Here is a 20,056-nt window from a genome sequence, read left to right on the forward strand (position 1 = left end):
CCCCCTGGACTATGGATTGGACTCAGCTGAACAAGAAATGACACAGGTAAACTGCTCCATGTGGACGTGAGAACAGGCAGCCTTATGTTACAAAGTACTTGCAAGACATTTATCATTTCGACCCAGATGAAAGACAATTATGCATGTGAATTACTATGCAACAAAATGAAAGTATCTGTTGATGGTTAATAGGATACCGACAGGCCAAATCTGGCTGAAAATTTGTTTTACAAATTACAAATTTACAAGGTATGCAAGACCTGGAGCCAATACGTGATTCCATTAAAAAACAATCAGTGGAAACAGTTTAACAACTAAATGGTTCCTTGTAATGTCTGTAATCTGTACATTGCTGCACTGAAGAGGTGACAGAGGAACTAGCTAGAAAATTATTAGAGACCAAATTAACGGAGACTATTTTTACCGTCCAAGCTAAGTGAAAAGCAAAAAGTAAACCCAGATCTTAAATAGTGAAAAATAAATATTTTATACATCCTTTAGTTTTAATAATCTGATGGGCTATTTCTCTGGAAGATAAGGAAGCTCACCTGCTCTAGTTCTTGTAGGTGAGAAACACGTATTCAAACAGACGCCTGCGTTTTCAGAGTGCTGGACCCACCTGAAGTCTAGGAGCAGCGTATGCCCAGGAGAGCAGAGCACTGGGACAGTCTCGCCAGAACTACTGACCTTTCAGAACAAGTCCATGTGTTTTAAAGGTCTCCCATTGGCAACACAACATTATTGTAAAAACTATTCATTTATTCAACATAAAATATCTAGTGTGGAATCAAACTATCCAATGTTGCATCATTAACATGGGAACAAAAGAAAATAAAAGAGTATTGTACAACAAGCTCGATATACACAAAGATTTCTTTTTAAACATGAAAACGTATCCAGCTTAGAAACTGTACATTCAAACACAAGGAAACATTCAGTGTTCTTTCGGCAAGCAGGTAGGAATACGAAATCATTCATCAAAGCACATTGGGAGAATCAATTTTCCCCATGACAAGTCTGCACATTACTTTATTGGACAGTTAACAAATTTCTGAACTCCACAATTCTGTTTGCTCCCAAGTTTCATTGAAAATTATCTTTTTTTTTCTTCTTCAAATGAACAAGCTACATTAACACCTTTCATCAGTGAAAAATACAGAATGGCGTGTAAAACAGAATCTTTGGAAGCTTATTATATACATCCATGATGTTGCCACATTAGCAAAATATGATTTATGACTATTTATAGGCTATAGTGCATCAACCCAGACATTCACCAGTTTTCTCAGTGATCGGGCTAGAACAGGGGTGGGCAAAATGCAGTGCATGGGCCAGAGGTGGCCTGCCAGGCCATTCTATCCAGCCTGTGGGGCCCCTAAAAGAAGTTAGAAAATTAATATTTATCTACCCCCGGTTACCTGTCATGTGGGCCTCAATGGCTTGACAAAACTCAGTAAATGGCCCTCCGCCCAAAATAATTGCCCACTCCTGAGCTATAATGTCACAATGTTTGGGGACTCGCACTATTCATGTGAAACTTTCAACTCTGCTTCTAAAGGGCCCAATTTTGCTCCCAGTCAAGTCAACAGCAAACTCCTACTGACTTGAAGGAGGCAAAAATCAGCTCTTAAAGGCTCAGTTCTGTCCTTCTCTACTCAGAGTCTGATCCAAAGCCCATTAAGGGCAATGAAATAACTCCACTGACTTCAGCAAGCTTTGGCTTGGGCCACTGAGCTGAAGACCCAGACTAGGTAGTTGGTTCAGCAGGACTGATTCTGGCATTCCTATAACTACATATATTTTTCAGTGCCGCATTTATATAAAATGAAAAGCAAAAATGCCTTCACATTTTTCTGTAATACTGTAAATGTCACAGGTTAAAAAAAGCTATCAGCCTCTCAACAGAATTAAGAGCCACTGCATTGCATATGTATGCATTTTAAAATGAAAGACTTCACTGGGAATGTACATATACACAACTCTATTCCGTATACATATGTATATAAACACTCCGCATAAAAGTCACTGATGCCTCCTCTGAAGGCCTTTGCAATGCAACAGTTTTAAGCTGTTGAATGCTGACTCAAAGGCTGAAGGGCGTGCATATGAGTATCTGAAAGGCAGAAGCCAAATTTTCAGGAAAGGTGCTCAAAGACAATAGGCGGAGAGGCTCGACAATGAGGCTGTTAACATGGCAATTCCACAAGGCTGTAGGTTTCATGTTTCCACTGATATTCGCTGGTGCTAAGCTGAACTTTCAAAAAGAGCCTCAGACTAGAGCGAGTGCAATTCATTGCCAGCCCAAGTAACTGGGCCTCAAGTCAGGTCTAATTCCAAGTGCCTATACCATTCACAGCTTGCTTCTTCTCTCCCAAATGTCTCTTGTATGTTCAAGTGAGTGCTCAAAGAAAAGAAGCTGCTGTGCCATGCTGCAGGGTTAAGCCACTTCAATTTTGTTGTATGTGAGGGGGATTAATGCAACTACAGCAAGGAGAAGAGAAGGAGCTATTACCAAGGTCTGCTAGCTACTGAAGAGTTCCAGCTGCTTACATTAGTGAAACTTCAGCGTCTTGAGATTCAGTACCAAGAGATCCCCAAAACCAAAGTCAAATGTTAGTCCTAGAACAGACAACGTTCTCCTATGCCATCAACCACTTGTAACGCTTAATCCCTCTGTGAACCGAGTTGCATTTTCATATTAAATTTGAAAAAGTGAAAAGTTCACCTGCTTATACCCACTATTTCTAGAGTCCTTCACTGCAATCACATTTTAATGGGAAACGAACGCACAGACCATTGCATTCCTTGCCAATCCTATGCTTCTCCAACACTGAATGCCAACAACTTCTTTGGCCTTTCTTAGCATTTTGGAGTTCCTCAGTTCCTATAAGGAATTTCCTATAGGGATCTTCCATGGAACAGCACAAAGAGCCTGAAAATTCTTGGAGTGTTTCACTACACTATAGCCCCAGGTTTCCCTAAGTGAAAACTGAATGTGGTGTGTGTACACTTGTTTTGCACCTGACAGTAAACCTGATGACCCACTCCCGCCCGTGTTAAGAACTGTTGAGAAGAGCTGGATCCTGAAAAGAGTTAAAATACACTGTGCAAAATCAGCTACACACACTACCCATCTGTGGAACAACTAACCACATATATTACTTAAAATGTATTGCTTCCCATGGCCTAGAGAGGAGACATTGGTGTGTCTCTTGTATTTAGTGGTGTGCTCTGTAGGGTGGACATCTGAAAACATACTGAGACACGTGGAGGACAAATGTTTGAGTTCTGGTGCATGTTTTTTTGCTCCACATCCGACAAGCCTTGAGATCTGAAGCCCTGTTGAGTGACAGATTCTTTACAAACAGGCTATATATAAGAAAAATCTCTCTCTCTATATATATATATATGAAGTGAACTTGTCCTCACCTGAACTCTACCACTCCTTGCAGCAAGAGCAAGAACTGCATCGACATCCTGTCTGCACACCCGATCTGCATGTGCCGAGCCAATCCTCCGCCGATGACTGGTAACAGCTCCTCCCAGGACTTCTATTTATTTAAGACGTGGTGCCAATGACATTCCTTCGTACCCTGGCATTACATTCCACGGACAATAGCAGCTATCCAAGAGTTCTGCCCAGCTGTCAGGAAACATGTTTCTGTGGGGAGATACTTGAAAGCAGCTCTATTCAACTGCCACAAACAGCTGTTCAGATTAAGACATTTTTATCACAGGTATTGGCTACACCAGTGCAAGAACATACTTAGGCAAATTGAGCAGAAACATATCGGGACCCATGCAGTAAACCACAGCGTGCATCTCCACACACGCACACACACACACACACACACACGCACGCGCGCGCACACACGCACACACGCACACACAGACACTGGTAGGCTGAAGCAGTCTTCACCAATGCAATAGAGTGCTCAATGTTTCTGGCAATGGTAGAAGACTTAAATTCTGTTCCAAACCACAAGGACTGCCATTTCTCTGTAACAGCCCATCTCCAAGTCAAACAACACTCATCCCAACTCGAACAACTCTGCCTTGAGGAATGAAAACATTCAGGGAATACATTCCGAAACACCTCCCTCAGTGCCTGGTAATTTCCAAAGAACAAACTTCCAGGCAAGAGAGCTGGAAAGCATTGGTAGGTTTGCTGTTTATCACAACATTTTGTTGTTGCTGATAACTAAAAAAGTGCAAGGCAGGCATCTAATTTGAAAAACTTACTCTGTAGTGTATGGAACCCACCGTGTGCTATGCCAGGTACAGAACAAATATGAATCTTTTGCTTTTAAGCACCAAGATTACATTTTTTTTAAATTACAGCTGATACTGAATTGCATTCAGTGAGCTATTTGCTTGACACAGGACATTTTAAGCTTGATAGCTGACCATGCAGACAAAACAGACTTAAAGAAATCCCTTCTCCTGAAACTTTAAATGACGACCAGATCAAACACCTCTCATTACACAAGACCATTGGTATGAGTGTGAGCAGAGAGCAGTAAAGACACAATTTGCTTAAGTCCAAATCAAAAGTTCCTGCATTTTGACACATGACATTGGCAGTGACAGTACGGTCAGCTTGATACGCTTCGCTTCTTTTTTCAAACACAATTCTTCCATGTACCATCCTCCATGCGGTCATTCTTGAGAGCTGGAATTTGACCTGGTCACTCCGGGGTTGTGCAACCCTCTCCCAACCATCTCTTGTCCCCATTCTCGGTGGCTAGATTCCTGCAGGCCACGGCCTTTGGTTTCAATGGGCAAAAAACAGGAAGCCAAAGCTGCCAGCAGGCAACACCCACTATAAACCACCAGAGTTAAATAGACTGAAGACTCCAGCATGACCTAGGAGGAAAGTGAGCGAAAGAATGTGAAAGACTGACCTGGGTCTACCTTAAAACTAACATGTTTTACTGCAGCCATAAGATTTTAATTCCTTTTGTGGAAAAAATTTTATTTTTGAAAACCATCATATTGAGTGCTTTTCTTGATGTCTAGGTGATGCTTAGCCCTTCTATACATTCAGGATACTTTGCTCAAGGCTTACATGGGCAAGACACTATTATTACCCTCACTTCAGAGGTAGGAAAATTACCACAAAGTGGATTGCCCAGCCACTGACAAAGCCATTGTTGAAGCCATGGGTTTCTGGCCATCTCTCAGCCAGCAGACCACCAGGTTAGGCCCTCCCTATGTGACCACTCAAACAACCAGATGATATGGGGTCCCTCGGCCTGAAGTACTGACCCATTTGCCAGTCTCTCACTCTTGCCGTCTCCTTCCTTCTTCAAACTTCTGCTTCTTTTCCCACATGCACCAAAGAAAATCCCATGGCCGAACTATCCCTGCTTTGGGAAGGGTCAACTCTGAACCTCCTGGCTCTGATCCACTTGTAACAGGAAGGAGTTTTTAGAGCTCTTCAATCATTTCTGTTCCTTCCTCACAACCTCCCTCTGTAGCAGCTTGCTGGTCTCTGCCCTCCTGAGTCATGGATCTCTCCCTGAAGCATTAGGAGCATTCAACATAGGCTAATTCTGGCTGTGCTTTGTCCACCACATCCCTAGGCTTGGACAAGAGGGGACTTTACCTGTGCAATAAATGGAGTGATCAGGGCTCCCACTCTGGCCATCCCACTGCACGTACCTAGGCCTAAAGCACGAGTGGCTGTTGGATAAACCTGTTGGATAAAACAGCAGCGTATTAAATCAATGAGGATTTGCACACGTTCAGGAGACGATAGCATTCAGCTTTCCCACACCAGGACCTCACCCCAATTAAAACTTCTCGTTACATAAATGACTACTCTCACCTCAGGAGTGTAAACATAAGCAGCCTGGAAGCCTCCTGAAATGAAAGCCCTTGCGATGAAAAGCAGCACAGTAAGAACATTTCTGAGAGGAGAGAAACAAGAGCAGGGTTTAAGTGGTTCTGAACAGTTTTCCTTTAAACACAGAGGCAAAGAGCAACTTAAAAAAAAATATTCCAAATTTTGATAAACAGATTCCTTTTGATTTTATTGACCCTTTCATAGTTTTTAGGTCTTTAGAGCATGATAACGCCCAACATGCTGGTCTCGGCAATCACATGGACTGTTCTAAGAGCCTATATTTCAACACACTATTAATAACTTGTGATCAAGGAAATAAATTCTGTGAACCTGTGGCAGCCTGAAGATGCCTGGCTGAGAACAATATGCACTCTGTGGTTGACCTCACACCAATGTGGCCCTGAGCTAGTGCCCCTGGAGCAGAGTTAGTATAAATGAGTTCAGAACCAGATTCGGGGCATATGAAATGGATACTTTTGGGGAGTTATTTATATATTTAAGATTTATCCTCAGCCAGAGAGCATGTGAAAATGTCCTAGATGTTCTCCCCATAGGAAACAGTCCAGCAGCAACTAAGGTGCCATTTCTATGGACTGCTGTTCAGGCTTGGAGTGGCCTGGCACACAAGTGAACCTAAGACCAGAATATTCCACAGGACACATCACCTGCAACCAGAAATAGATGTTGTGGAGACCTGAGCCCAGTGCATGCATGATGGGCTCTTGGGAAACTGGGCCACAGTGGAAACTGCTGGGTGCTACGTGCTGCAGAATGCCTGGCCTTGATGGGTTCCTGAGCAGGCCAAACAGCTGTTCTGTTGAAAGCTGACAGCCAAGGAAGGTTCCACCATTGCAGCAGTTTCCAAGGCAAGACCTTGACTTTGCTGATCAGCACCCATTGCCTTCCATGCAACACTGAGTTTCCATTTCACTACTATGGGCCAAGCTCTGCTGTGAACTGGCATGGGCAGTAGAATGGAAGACAGGGCTACTGCCATGAGCCTAACCTAGTGTGTCCTCACAAACTCAGAAGGCCAATACAACCCACAACAAAAAGCCAGAGGTACCAGCTTTGCTCTCTGCATCAGCAGCTGAGCCATGCTGCATCAGATTAATGCAAAATGTTTCTGCAAAGCTGGTTCCCATGTTGCTGTAAATGACTGCCTCCTTCAAAGTATTACGGGGGCAGGATTTCTCTCTGCATACTTCCCTTACTTTTCCTCTAACTTCTGGGCGGAGAGGAGCCAAACGCTCTCCTGGAATTCTTTTCACAGGTTAACTTGGCTTTTAAAACCATCCCCCCCACCTCTCTCTTGTCCCATGCAGAAGAGCCAGTGGATCTGAGCTTGCTTTCCGCTTGGGTTACTTACCTTCCAACACAGATAAATAACAGAAGACTACAGAATGAGAAGACAAAGAAGGACAGAGCCATGGTTTTCTTGCGGCCTATCCGATCAATAATCCATAGGGTCACCAGAACACCTGGAGGGGAACAGACATAGGTTGCTCCACTCCTGTGAGTTAATTTTGCTACAAAACAAACTAATTCTTTTCCTTCCCATTCGATCTGTTACTCATCATGCATCCAAGGGTTGAATTAGCTCTTTTTGCTACAGTATAGCTCCAAGAGCACTTACTTAGTTGCTCGCTCACTGTGGTCCTTAAATCCTTCTCAGCACCCCTGCTTTCTGGGATCTAGCCCCCAGTCCTGTAGGCATGGCCTGCATTCCCTGTTTTCACATGTAGAACTTGCACTTGCTGGTATTAAAACACATTTTGCCAGAATGGGCCCAGTTTACTGATTGATTCCAATCCTCCTTTATGCTGCCATGACCTAATCAGTATTTACCAGTCCACTAACCTATGTGGCATTTGCAAATTGCATTAGCAATGATTTCATATTTACTTCCAGATCATTGATGAAATTGTTGTATAGCACTGGCCCTGGTACTAATCTCTGCAGAAGCGCCCCATGTGACAATGATTTCTCATTGACCATCATTTTGGAAATTAGCCAGCTCTTTCATTAAAGTGTGCTTAACTGCTATAGCCTAGTGCTGATTTTTTACGCAGAGTCTCACATGAAATTAAACACTTACAAATGTCCAGGCATGTTACATTGACAGGATTACCTTTATTAGTCAAACTTGTTGACTCAAAGAATGAATCAGGTTGGTCTGATGTGACCTATTTTTGTTAAACCCAATTAACTGGCATTAATTATATTTCTATTCTTTAATTCTTTATTAATTTAATCTCATCTCATTTATTCCATTATCTTGCCTAGGGCTGCTGTCAAGCTAAGGGGCCTACAGTCACATGTCCTCTCTCAATACTGCATAACATTAGTATGTTTCTTCTGGAATTTCCCTGGCTTTCCAATATTTATTAAAAATTAGCATCAGTGGGCCAGAGGTCTCCTCAGTCATCTTTTTTAGGACTCTCTAGTGAAAGATATCTGTGTTCCCTAATTTAAAAATGTTTATCCCTACTGGGTGCTGTTTAACATTCTCCTTGGTTACTAATGGACTGGAAAAGTACTTAATCAAACTCATGTGATACCAGCACATCATCTTGCTGCTTTTCAAATACAGAAGAGATGTATTTATGGAACCCTTCTGCTGTTTTTGCATCAGTATTAGCTGTTTTACCATAGAGCAAAGGAGCAGCTATGTTATGTGTGTTTCACAGGCAAAAGAACTGTGAGAATCAGCTCTGGAGTCCTGCTGACACTCACTGTGTTAAAGTGCAACAGCAGTTCTCAGAACAGAATGATGCTGGAGTCTTAACACTGGACTATCCTAATTACACTGAAGACCAAATTTAGCTGGCAATGAGATTTTTTGAGCCAACAGCTCCTCCTTTATTCTCTTGGCCTCTTTCCAGCTTATCATCAGCTGCATCCTAGCCCTAACCTAAAGGGGAGATGGACTCCCTTGGCTAGCTGCTGAGGTATGCTGCAAAGCAGTACAACCTGCATTCACACCCAGGCAAGACTGACATTCCAAGCCTCAGCTAGGCCAAGATTTGGGGTTCTGGCTGTGGCTGGAGACAGGCCTAACAACATTGGTCAGCATCTCCTGAGCCAGCCAGAAAAAGTCTGATTCAGCTGTGCTTGAATAAGCTGATCCTATTTCACCAAAGGAGCTCTTAAAAAGTCAGGGTTTGACAAACTTGCAAGATGTCGCATGATGACTAGAAAAGCTAGCTCAACAAAGCTGCAAGCCATCTGCAAACACCAACCCTGTTTTTTCCATTCCTATATCCCACTGGCTGCAATGGAAATGCACTCTTTTTTGCCCCACGGTTGAATTCACCCTTGAAACATGAATCTAGAATGGTGATAATATCCAGAGCCTCATATTATACCATTGCAAGTCGACCAGTACTCCAGGAAGTACTTTTACATCTAATAGAACTGTTGCTACCACATGCCACCCATTGTGCATGCTCCATTGTCATGCTGCTTATTTAAATAAATGTGGCCTTAAAAACAACAGCTCTGATGGAGAACAATGCAGTACATCAACGGGGCTAATGGATGCAAGTCAAACCCTGATTTACTGTAACCAGAATTCTTGAAGAAATGCCTCTGGAAAGCCAAGACTTGGATGAAAGCTCATGCAAATGCCACTGCAACAGAAATTCACTGAGTTATAAAACCCTATTTACTTGTTACCTGAATGCCTGGCATGTGGCTTGAATGGGATCTATAACCAGACAGGCCACTGTGGCTTTATGAGGCAGATCCCAGAGACTGGCCTGGCCACAAACACCCCGTGGCAAGGTGCTGGCACTTACCTGGGAACTCTGATAATGTGGTCCAGAGCAGATCTGTGTAGTCTTCCTCTGTCAGATACTCACACGCCAGGCTGCATTTTGCCTTCACTGTTTTCCTTCTACTAGAAACTGTGGGAGGGAAAAGAAGGAACATTTGTGATATTTTAAGTCCTTTCTTCTGTGTGCATCCTCACTCCTCCTGCTCTACCCTTTTGCCTTTCTGTAGACTTGCTGCTGAAACCAGTGAGGGTGACAGAGCTGGAGTATTCAGCAGCACTGCAGGTGTATTCTACCTGCATCTGTCTGGAGCAAACAACAGAGAGCACACAGCTCCAAGGACCTGTGGTTCTCATACCTGGCCTCCATGAGCAACAGAGTGACAACCTACTCATCAGTGTCATGGTTCTTCTTATTAGCACAGGGCTGTGGTGACCCTCCTCAGTGACCTCCTCTAACTCGGTTTCCACTTCTGTTAAATAGGGATATCCATACCTTACCTAAGCCACAGGAGGGCTGTGACAGCAGATCTAACTCATTAGTGAACATAGAGAGCTTTAAGACCCAGGGACAAAAAGGTGCTACTGAAAAGGCAAAGTATTATCATTATTTATTATAGTGCTTGAAACACAAGGAAACCCAAATCCTTCTCCCTCTTCCTGTTATCCTCAAACTCTCTTTACTTATCCTGCTTTTTAGAAGAAAATGACCATGTAAGCCATTCACACAGTTCCATATATACTTCCTAAAGACCTTTGGGTTTACTGTCATCCATTCTCTGCTTATTGCATTTGAGCTTCCTTGAAATATTCATGTTTGCAAATCATATTAATAAATAAAGTCATTCTCAGCACCCCAAGCAGGTGACACTCTACCAGTGCAGACTTCTACCTTGGCAGGTTTGTCATTTTTAACAGTGAAATTTTACGAGTGGGGAAAATGAGAGACACAATAGTTAAGTGACTTGCTCGGTGTCTTACGGAGAGCAGATGATGGAATTAGCGGAAGAAATCAAAAGTCCTGTTTCCTAAGCCCACAGTCTAATTTCTGGACCCCTGGTTTCTCCATACAAAGATCTTTGTAAGATGCATGCACTTTTTGGGAGCTAGCTGAAGTTTTCTGTCTTCAACAGCCACCAGGCTGCCAGATCAGCCCAGCATCTGTATTCTTACTCATCACCTTTATATAACTTCCTAGCCTCTGTGCTGCTCCCCCTAATTCAGTGTATTCTTTGGGGAAGGCATTAATCTATTCAGAAATCTGATTTTGAAAGGGCCTCAAGGATCTTCTTGATGCAGTTGACACATTTCTCAAACAGAAACACAACAAACAAAGTTGCCCTATTTTTAAATGATGCCTTCCCCTCCCACAGCTCTTTATATGTCAAGCACCTGGGAGCCAAATGGCGGGTAAAATTTACTCTACTTCAACCATAATTAGGCCTGAGAGTGCCACACTGGAAAGGTGACCTTTCCAGAATCACATGGCACTTGGGAAGGAGAAGCACTTGTCCCTAATCAGTCTGCTTTGCAGGCTGCACTGCTGTTTTCACAACTCAGGCCAAGGCAGGCCTTTCCCCAGCCACTGCTGAACCCCAAGGTGTCAAACACAGAACAGGGATGAGCAGTTAAAATAAGCAAGCTTTAACAAGCTTTCCTTGGCTGCATGCTGGAAGTCATGATCATTCTCAAGCCATCAGCAGGAGCTGGCTCAATACAAGGAACCACACATTCTCCCTCTCATTTACAAGGGCATATTTAGAAAGAAGAGAAGGGCTGGTACTCACTGCTGCAGACGTCTCCTGCTTGAAAGAGCTCTGTAGTTAATAAAACTAACCCATAATAAGAGAAGGCATTGGAAAACCTGCACAGAAGAAAATGAGAGGGGAAGTCTCAACTGGTCAGACAAATCATAATCAATATAAATCACAATGGGATCTGCAGTGTGAGGTCTTCCATTGCTTGGAAGTGAATAGGTGGTTTAGAAAAATCACAAATCAATACAGCTTTTTGAGGGTTTGTTGCATTTCAGTGAGGTTGCAAATGCACTCATCCAAAAACACACAGATCCACTATGCTGGCACAGTGCCACTTAAATCTCCGCTTACCATATAAACCAAAGCAACAATGTTGTCCGCCGAAATTGGGGTGTGAAAAGGTCCCTCATTTTCCCTCGGTCCTCCTGTTTTGAAACAAATTAAAATGAAGCTGTTTGATTCGGTAAGGATCTCAAGTTCATGCAACGCCATAAGAAGTCAGAGGGCACCAGACTGTTTGGAATCACAGTGCATCCACTCTCCCAGGTACCGCCTGATACATCTACAGACACTCAGCCCCTGTGGAGGCCACCGGAGCTTTAGGAGCAGTGCAAAGAAGCCACCATCTATCTAGTTAGGGCTCCCAAGGTAAAAATGCCCCTGCCAGGGGGGGTGTAAAGTCATCAGAGCTGGCTCATACACCAGCTACTGTGCTCCAGCACAGGGGAGGACAGAAATGCGTTAGCAGGGAGGTGGAGCTGGGGGTGGGAAGAGGGAGGGCTCCACTGTACTGAACTATACAGCTGGTGTCTGATCCATTAGGCACCACAGCCAGCTGTGGTAAATTTGAACAGCCCTAGGCGGCTCTAATTTAGGCTGGGCCCAAGGCCAGGGCAGTTAGAGAATCAAGGAGCTGAAAGCTGAGCCCTGACAGCTCAGCTCCCCCTTCCCCTGGAGCTGTGTGGATTTGGGAGGAGCAGAGCATCTGGCCCACAAGCTTGTGATTTAGCAAAAACCACTTCCCAACCCCACCCTGAAAACCAAACCTCCCAACTAAGCAAAGTGTTTCTGCATGGCACAACAGGAGGATTCTGGCTAGCCCAAACATTTCTAAGGGGTATCAAAGCAAAGCTTGCCTGGGCAGAGCTCCCAGTCCTCACTAATTCTGAGCCCTAAGGAAACCCAACCTGGGGCTCATCTACAGTGTGCCCTGAAATTCCCTCAAGGCCACTGGTCAGCTCTACACAACTCTTTGGGCTCAATTCCATTGTCCTTGTCTGGGCAGGACTCAGTCATATATATGCCATGCTAGTCAGCTTTATGATTTTCAGTTCTTATGCTGCTTTGGTTTTGTACCAGCCAGACACACCCATTTCCTAGACTGATCTGGGTGCTGAAAATGGATATTTTGCCCCCTGACCAAATACAGGCTAAAAGGTAATAAGTCCAATACAACATCTGGTGAAACTGGCCCCAGCTATGAATCATATCCACAGTTTGTGGGAACATTTAGGGGTTTGAGCCTCCATTACAGGCATATGGGCTAGCTGCAAAGGTATGATCCAGCCTGAGAGCCAAAACTGCATGGCTCTCCAGTGTCTAGATATGGGACCGCTGGTACTGTCACAGCCCAATTCTTACTTTCACTAATCCTTGAAGGGAATGAAAATGTCACTAATGCCCACTTTACAGCTCCCTCAGACTGTCAGAGTCTTTAGTGGAAATGAGAATGAGCCCTTGATTTAAATCACTATTAATTAAACACATGCAATCCCTCCTCATTATTGTTTATTACTAGCTGGGATGCCAAAATTAAACATTACGCAGATTAATATATGTGAGAGTAGCACAGTTGCTATTATATCTTGTAACATTAGTATGCCTTTTATCTGTACTCACCTGCCTGGAAATGATTAGTTTTCCCAGAGGCATTGGAGCTCCGTTTTCAGTTGCTATTCGCTTTAAAGTGGCAATAGCTTTTTCTTGGTTTCCTGATAGGACATCATATCTGGCACTTTCTGGCAGCCACTAGAGAGCAGAGTGGATGTCAAAGACAAGACAATAAAATGACTGGATGGGTTCTATGACCCAAGCTCACACAAGTACCAGAATGGACCTGTAACAACTGACAGATCTGTTTTTCTACCTATGGATACCAGGTTCTCCAAAGGGCTTTCCAAGACTCCAAAGTATTACTTTCACCATAATCTCAAGTCTCTCTCACAAGAGGCCTCTTCCAATTTTCTACTTTACACTCTCAAAAGAGATGACTAGGTCTTTGCAGTGTCTTGGTATTTTCACACCAGGATTAACAAAACACTTAGTGAAGTTACCGGGAGTCTCAACACATTCTAAAATGTGTACTTATAAAGTTCTTTTTAAAAATAAGATTTCAATACCTTCATAGTTATCTGGAGGCATTCCTGAAAAACAATGGCAACAGGAACAGATGGCCAAACAGGAAAAATACCAAACAATCAATCACTTATGCCCAAACAGGACATAAACACAGCTTAGAAAACTCTTTTTAAAATTGTGTTTCAGTAGGACACATCTACATAAGAAGTTCACTGCACAGTTGACTAATTAGCTGCACAGTAAATTTCTTGGCATCTACATGTGCACCCCTATTAGGCTAGGGTAAATTAATTTACTCCACAGCAGGATAATACGTGTAAAACACTCTGCAGCAGCACATGTGTGCTGCACGGGGGCTGCCTACCAGCTAGCTCTGCACTGAAGTACCCTCATACCCCAGCCAGCCTGTCTGCAGCATGTTGAGTTGGAAGGAGCAGCCCTGGGCTGGTAGGCTGGCCCCCCACAAAGCCTTCTGCCAGCCAAGGCTGCTCCAACCCAGTTCAACATGGTGCAATCCCAGGTACGTGTGTAAATACATGCCCAGAAGCAATAAACTCCGGTGCGATAAAGATAATCACCAGCATTTACTGAAGTGAATTAATATACATGTGTAGACATGTCCACATGCTGCTTTGACATATACATTTACCTAACAGCATACAACAGCTCAGGTGAGCACCAATTACATGAATTTCATAACAGTTTGAGCTGTACAGATGTTGTATGAAGCAGTCACATGAACGCTGAAGGCGCGTTTTAATGAACAACAGATTAAACAGAATTTCTGACTTGCAGTTAAATTATTTGAGTCTTGAGAAGAACCAGAAAAGTAGCAATTAATAAGAGTAAAATGTTGATTCCACTGAATTCAACTGAAACTGGAGCAGGATGCTGGGAAGAGGAGTCCCATTCTGAATGTGGTTTCACAAAACCCCAACCATTATCGCTGTCCAGCAATATATCTGGTAACAAGCATTACCTCATAACCTTATTGGGAAGGCTGTTACTAGCTCCCTGTTGAAAAAGCAGCATTTTTATCATTATTTCAGATGTACTAACAGAGTGCCATCAGGATACTCAATGCTGTCATGATTCAATTCATTTGGACTGCATTTTTAGAGTGGCTCATTAAATGTACTGCACATTTATCTTGTAAAGAATACCTACAAAACATAAGATGGCGAACAGCAAGAGTGGGAGAGCAGAAAGAATGAGCAGCCAGCGCCAACCAAGGGTGGGCATCACAAACACAGCAAGGAGAACTTCAAAGACAGTTCCAAGGGCCCAGAAGACCTGCCAAAGCAATAAAGGAAGTAGTCACAAAAGGGATGAGACAATATGGGATTGCATGATTACAGAATGGGAACCAAACGGAGAAGAAGCATCTCTGTGAATGTATTCTTCCTCCTGCTGTTCCAAAGAGTGCAATGCAGGGAGTGACAGTGAGACAAATACCTGGGACAAATTAATATGAATGCAAAGAAAAATCCAGATGTTTATGAAAGGGATTTTTCTTTTCACTCAGTTCTGAAAACTTAGCTCCAGCATTTTCTAGAAAACCTCGCTTAAAACACCTGAACCCTCTCAAATGGTTTCCATGTGAAGGGACATTCTTTGTTACTCACAGTGGAGGTTTCCTACAGTTATAGTTCACCTTCAACAAGGTCACTCAGCTGATTCCATTTGTTAGAGCAGAATTGCAGAAAGTAATGAAGAGTCACAGTTAATTGACAGTTCATGAACCAAATTCAGCTCTGATTTACAGATGCAGCCTCATTGATCCCACTAACTGAATTTGGACTCCAGTATTTTACAATGAATGCAGTTTCATCAGATCAGGAACAAACTCCTTAAGATTCAGATGATTAAACCAGGATTCTGGGTTCTCCCTGCCTTGGCAGGATAAAAGAGCTTAAGGAAAAAGATCATTAAAATGTGCAATTCCTATGACTTATAGTGCAATCGGAGCTCCATCCCGTTCTCCTTATACAGGATAAACAATAAAAGCCAACAGGTGAGTGCTTGGTCTGCATCTGGAAGATGGAATTGAGCCTCTTACTAGGGAGGCTGGAGCTGGCACACTGTCACGGATCCCACCAAGGCCAATCCAACATTTTCTCTCCTTCCGCTTAGAAGTTTGAACTAGTTTCCTATAAACTCTTTATTCAACCCTGAGAATGAACTTCTGATCTCCCTGGGGGGGATCACATGGACCCCAAGGCTAGCTAAGTCAAGACAGAAAATATGAGACTAATTTGTCTACTGCCCTCTGATTAGTTGAAATGAATTCTAGACTGAAATTCTCTGAGACGATTCATTTTGTATTTGCAAGGGATATGAATTCAGGGAAGATAGGATTTCACTGGGACAGCCTGTTGAGTATGGAGCAAGTAACGGCACAGCTCTCCCCTTCACGGTAACACTTGGCTGGCTTCAATCATCCATGAAGCAACCGCACATTTTTCTTTTTACAAGTTGACTCTTAATGGGCCAAGTTCTGCACTCATTGACTTTTGTATAGTTTTGGTTTAAGTTCAGAGAGCTGAATACAGCCCTATACTCTTTCTACTTGGTTGTGAAATGTTTAAATAGAGGAATAATGAGGAATAATGGCCATAAGCTGACCAAGAGTAGATTCAGGCTAGACATCAGGAGGCGCTACTTCACAGTCAGGGCGGCTAGGATCTGGAACCAACTTTCAAGGGAAGTGGTGCTCGTTCATACCCTGGAGGTCTTCAAAAGGAGGCTAGACAATCACCTGGCCAGGGTCGTTTGACCCCAGTACTCTTTCCTGCCCAGGGTAGGGGGTCAGACTTGATGATCTGCTCAGGTCCCTTCTGACCCGACCTACTATGAAACTATGAAATAATCAGTGGGATTGAACAGATGTAACTGAAAGCCAAATTTAGGCCTCTGCCTCTATGGACTATACACACACGCCCTCACTGCTCACCTCTATCAATAAAATGCATTTTGCTCTGGCTTTCATGGGAAGGAATTCAGCATACAAGGTTACCCTGCAAAGGAATATTGAGAAAACAGTCATGTTAGCACATAGAGGTATATTGAGACATTTAATTTATTTCCTATTAAAGCTACCAAACACCATAGTAACAACATAAAACCCCTTCCCCACCCACACAGCTAGCAGTGCGATAGACACAGGTCGGCTTCTCCTATCACTTACACCAGAACAATGCCATGTACTTCAGCAGGGATTTTACCATTGTAACAGAACATATGATCTGCTCCTTTCTGTAGCAATGTAACCTCATACTCAAGAAAGTGAACACAATCAACCTTTGATGTGAATTTGCTCAAAAACCAGGGCATTCAAACTCCATTTTCAGTGTGGTCCACAGGGTTCAGTGCATAACCTGAATAACTTTGGGGGAAGGTATTTCTCCTGGGTGTAACAGCTAGCTGAAAGGATTTCACACTGGGCCACTCCATGTTTTCATCCACCAAGAGATGGATACTTCAAGGCTGCAATTGTTATTGCTCATATAAAATCATTTGCAATCTTTTATTAAGCAGAAATTTTAGAAATATCCTAGCTTGCTCTGTGGAGTCTTTGTTCCCTCATTGTGCCAACGGGCAGTATTTGCTCTGTTTCCTGAGGATTAATGCAAGGGACACTAACCAATCAAAGATATATTTTCATCTGTGTCAAACCATCTGATAGGACTTTTGTGCTCTTGCTGTATTTGCATTCCAACCACTTGTCCTGTTTCTGCTTTTGATACTCCTTAAGGGCCAAATAACGCTGCCTTTGAAGTCTGTGGCAAAACTCTCACTGACGTCAGGAATGCCAGAGTAAGTTCTGAGCGGTTTCCCAGAGCTCAGCTCACTGGGGGATAGAGTTGCAAACAGCATCACATTAAATCAGCAATTAAAAACAGGGAAAAATGGAGCTGCATGTAATAGGATGCAGAAAATTCCCACATATATATGGCACCAGAGGACAGAAAGTGATTGCTTTCGTATGTAGGCTGTTGCCTTTCTTTTATGGGAGTGTTCTGCACCTTCAGCTTTGGGATCTGAGGATGCTGTCAACATGAATAATCTTATCCAGCATCATACAATATTGCATGGGTGATTCTCAAGGGAAGCCACAGGTTCTCAAGTGCAGCTGAAGGAGTTTCTGCAGTAATAGGTTTCCATCACACAGTATGTTATTTTAAATAGCATCTCTCATAGAAACTCTGTTCCCAAGTCCATTACAAAATGAAATAATACAATTACAAAGATAGCTAAATGACTCTACAGAAATTCCACCACTAAAAGGAAAAGGCTATAGCCTACTCAAGAATAATAAAAAGGTGGTTCTTTCTGCTGTCTTACATATATTTGTCTTTTTGCCAATGGGACCATTCTTTAAGGATAAACAGAAACCATTCCTAACTCTGTAACTGGCTCTCTTTGTGTACCTGGATAAAACAGGTAGCCTGTCTGTAAAATGCAAGAACCTAGGCATACCTGTGCAGTGAAATAAAAATCAATAAATGATTACAGTTCAAAATATTAACAATTCTCATGCTTTGCTTCAATTTTTCTCCTGCCCCCTGCTAGTAACGCTCTTTGGGGACTGCATGGCAAGATCTGGCTCACAGTTAATAAGTACACAACAGACTGATGGCTTTCCCTGCATAGGCACCTATTGCCTTCACATCTAGTATTCAGGGACAGCAATGAAAGCAAATTAATAATAGTACCAGAGCTGAGGCCCTTTTATCTGGATTTGTGGGAACAGCACTAGAAACACCGCAAGCCAGGACAGGATATTGGCTTGCCTCAGAAACAGGTCCAAGAGCCATCAATCAGAGTCGGGCTCCTCTTGTACTGAAATCGCACCTCAGTAGGGCACAGCATCAATTATTCATTAGAATAAATGGCTGAGGGGAGAGTGCATGGCTCTGCTCCTCCCTTTCCATTTACAATGAAAAGCCTGCAGCCAGGCGATTCTCGTGACTTCAATCACAACATGGAATGTCATCTCGCTTCTTTGCTCGGCCCAGGGTGAGCCTAATCCATGGAAACAGACAAACCATTCTAGGTCCGAGACTCTCTGGATCTAGCGTGCCACTCTGTACCCATTTCACAGATGAGGCTTGGAACTGGGTAGAAATCTGAAGTTTCACAAAACACAAGGGGATTGTGGCTCAGCCCTTCCTCTGATTATTAGCTTTGATATTCTGATATGGTATTGTCACAACTCACTGTCATCACTTACACACTCCTCCCTAGGAAAGAATATGGAAATGCAATGGCAATGCATTGCTCCCAGGCTATATTATGCCTTGCTGAAAGTTTCACACTATCTATTCCCCGCTTCTGCTGTTGTAATGGTGGAGTGCTTGCGCCTTCTACCTTCACCCCACGTCCCAGATACTTGGAGGGATAGAGAAGGATCCTGTCCATTCTGCTTCACCTGTGTGTGGTCAACAGATTTCCAGAGATTATCACTCCAGGTCAGAGCAGCAAAGTAAGTGCCAATTAAACCTACAGACCATATCAGAGCCTCCTGCTCTAGATGTACAGACTGAATCACAGTGGCATGTTAATTTAGCAGAGGGAAGCCTAATAATAGGGGGAGCCTGTAACCCTCCTGATCACACTGAATTCAGGGGCACAGTTTATTCATAAAGAAGGAGGTACAAGTCCCTGGGGAGTTTAGTTACCTCCTCAAAGAAATATGATATTTCAAAAACCTTTGTTCATTTTAATATATCAGGACCAATATCCTTTTATGAACGTGGCTTCAGAGGGCATTAATAGAGAAACAGACAGAATCCTATGTCAGCATCTCTTTCAACACAGAAAAAAACTGAAAAAGAAAATTTTAAAACATGAATATTTACTTACGACTGAGGCACTCCTCCAATCCCAAAGCCCACCAGTCCCCTGAGCACAAGGATCCAGCTGTACACTGGTGCAAAACCACTGAGAATCCCATAATACAGGGTCCATAACACACTGATCTTCAGGCCCTGTATTTAACCAACAAGCAGAAAAAGGATTATGCGGTAACATAAGTTAATGAGATAAAGACTGAAACCTAGAGTTCACAGCTCAGACAGCCTATGAAATCCAAGAAGAACAGTCCTATAAGCTTGGGAACCATTGTTTCACGAAGCCAGGCCAAAATCTGTCAAAGGGCACTGGAGAGGTGCACTTGGCATTGTGGCATGCAGGTGCTCTTCACCAAGTTGCAATCCCTGTGGTTTGCACAAACAAATACATATTGTGTGTGTGAAACACAGGCAGTCACCACATGCTTAAGTGCCTTGCTGTACGAGTGCCCAGAATTTCATAGGG

The 20,056-nt window shown here is 43.2% G+C and overlaps 1 protein-coding gene across 3 annotated transcripts in view; it reads right to left on the reverse strand.

The window, feature by feature from the left end:
* Positions 1-742: 742 nt before the first annotated feature.
* SVOP (SV2 related protein) overlaps positions 743-20,056 on the reverse strand; it is a 34,098-nt gene continuing 14,784 nt past the window's right edge. The window contains exons 6-17 of one of the 3 annotated variants that reach the window (XR_002101891.1): positions 19,604-19,728; positions 16,692-16,755; positions 14,906-15,031; positions 13,280-13,408; positions 11,732-11,805; positions 11,411-11,487; positions 9,649-9,756; positions 7,218-7,329; positions 5,831-5,912; positions 5,609-5,698; positions 3,430-4,866; positions 743-2,481 (exon numbers count right to left, since the gene is read on the reverse strand). Coding sequence is in view for 1 of the 3 variants with exons in the window: in XM_019538830.1 (XP_019394375.1) it covers positions 4,660-4,866; positions 5,609-5,698; positions 5,831-5,912; positions 7,218-7,329; positions 9,649-9,756; positions 11,411-11,487; positions 11,732-11,805; positions 13,280-13,408; positions 14,906-15,031; positions 16,692-16,755; positions 19,604-19,728 (1,194 nt within the window). In the remaining 2 variants the exon portion in view is untranslated. Of the gene's footprint in view, positions 4,867-5,608; positions 5,699-5,830; positions 5,913-7,217; positions 7,330-9,648; positions 9,757-11,410; positions 11,488-11,731; positions 11,806-13,279; positions 13,409-14,905; positions 15,032-16,691; positions 16,756-19,603; positions 19,729-20,056 lie in introns of all 3 variants that reach the window. The other 2 variants (XR_002101890.1, XM_019538830.1) reach the window with 2 other exon arrangements.

The sequence above is a fragment of the Crocodylus porosus genome, unplaced genomic scaffold (assembly GCF_001723895.1).
Source record: "Crocodylus porosus isolate Cpor-Errol unplaced genomic scaffold, CroPor_comp1, whole genome shotgun sequence".
Lineage (NCBI taxonomy): Eukaryota > Metazoa > Chordata > Crocodylia > Crocodylidae > Crocodylus > Crocodylus porosus.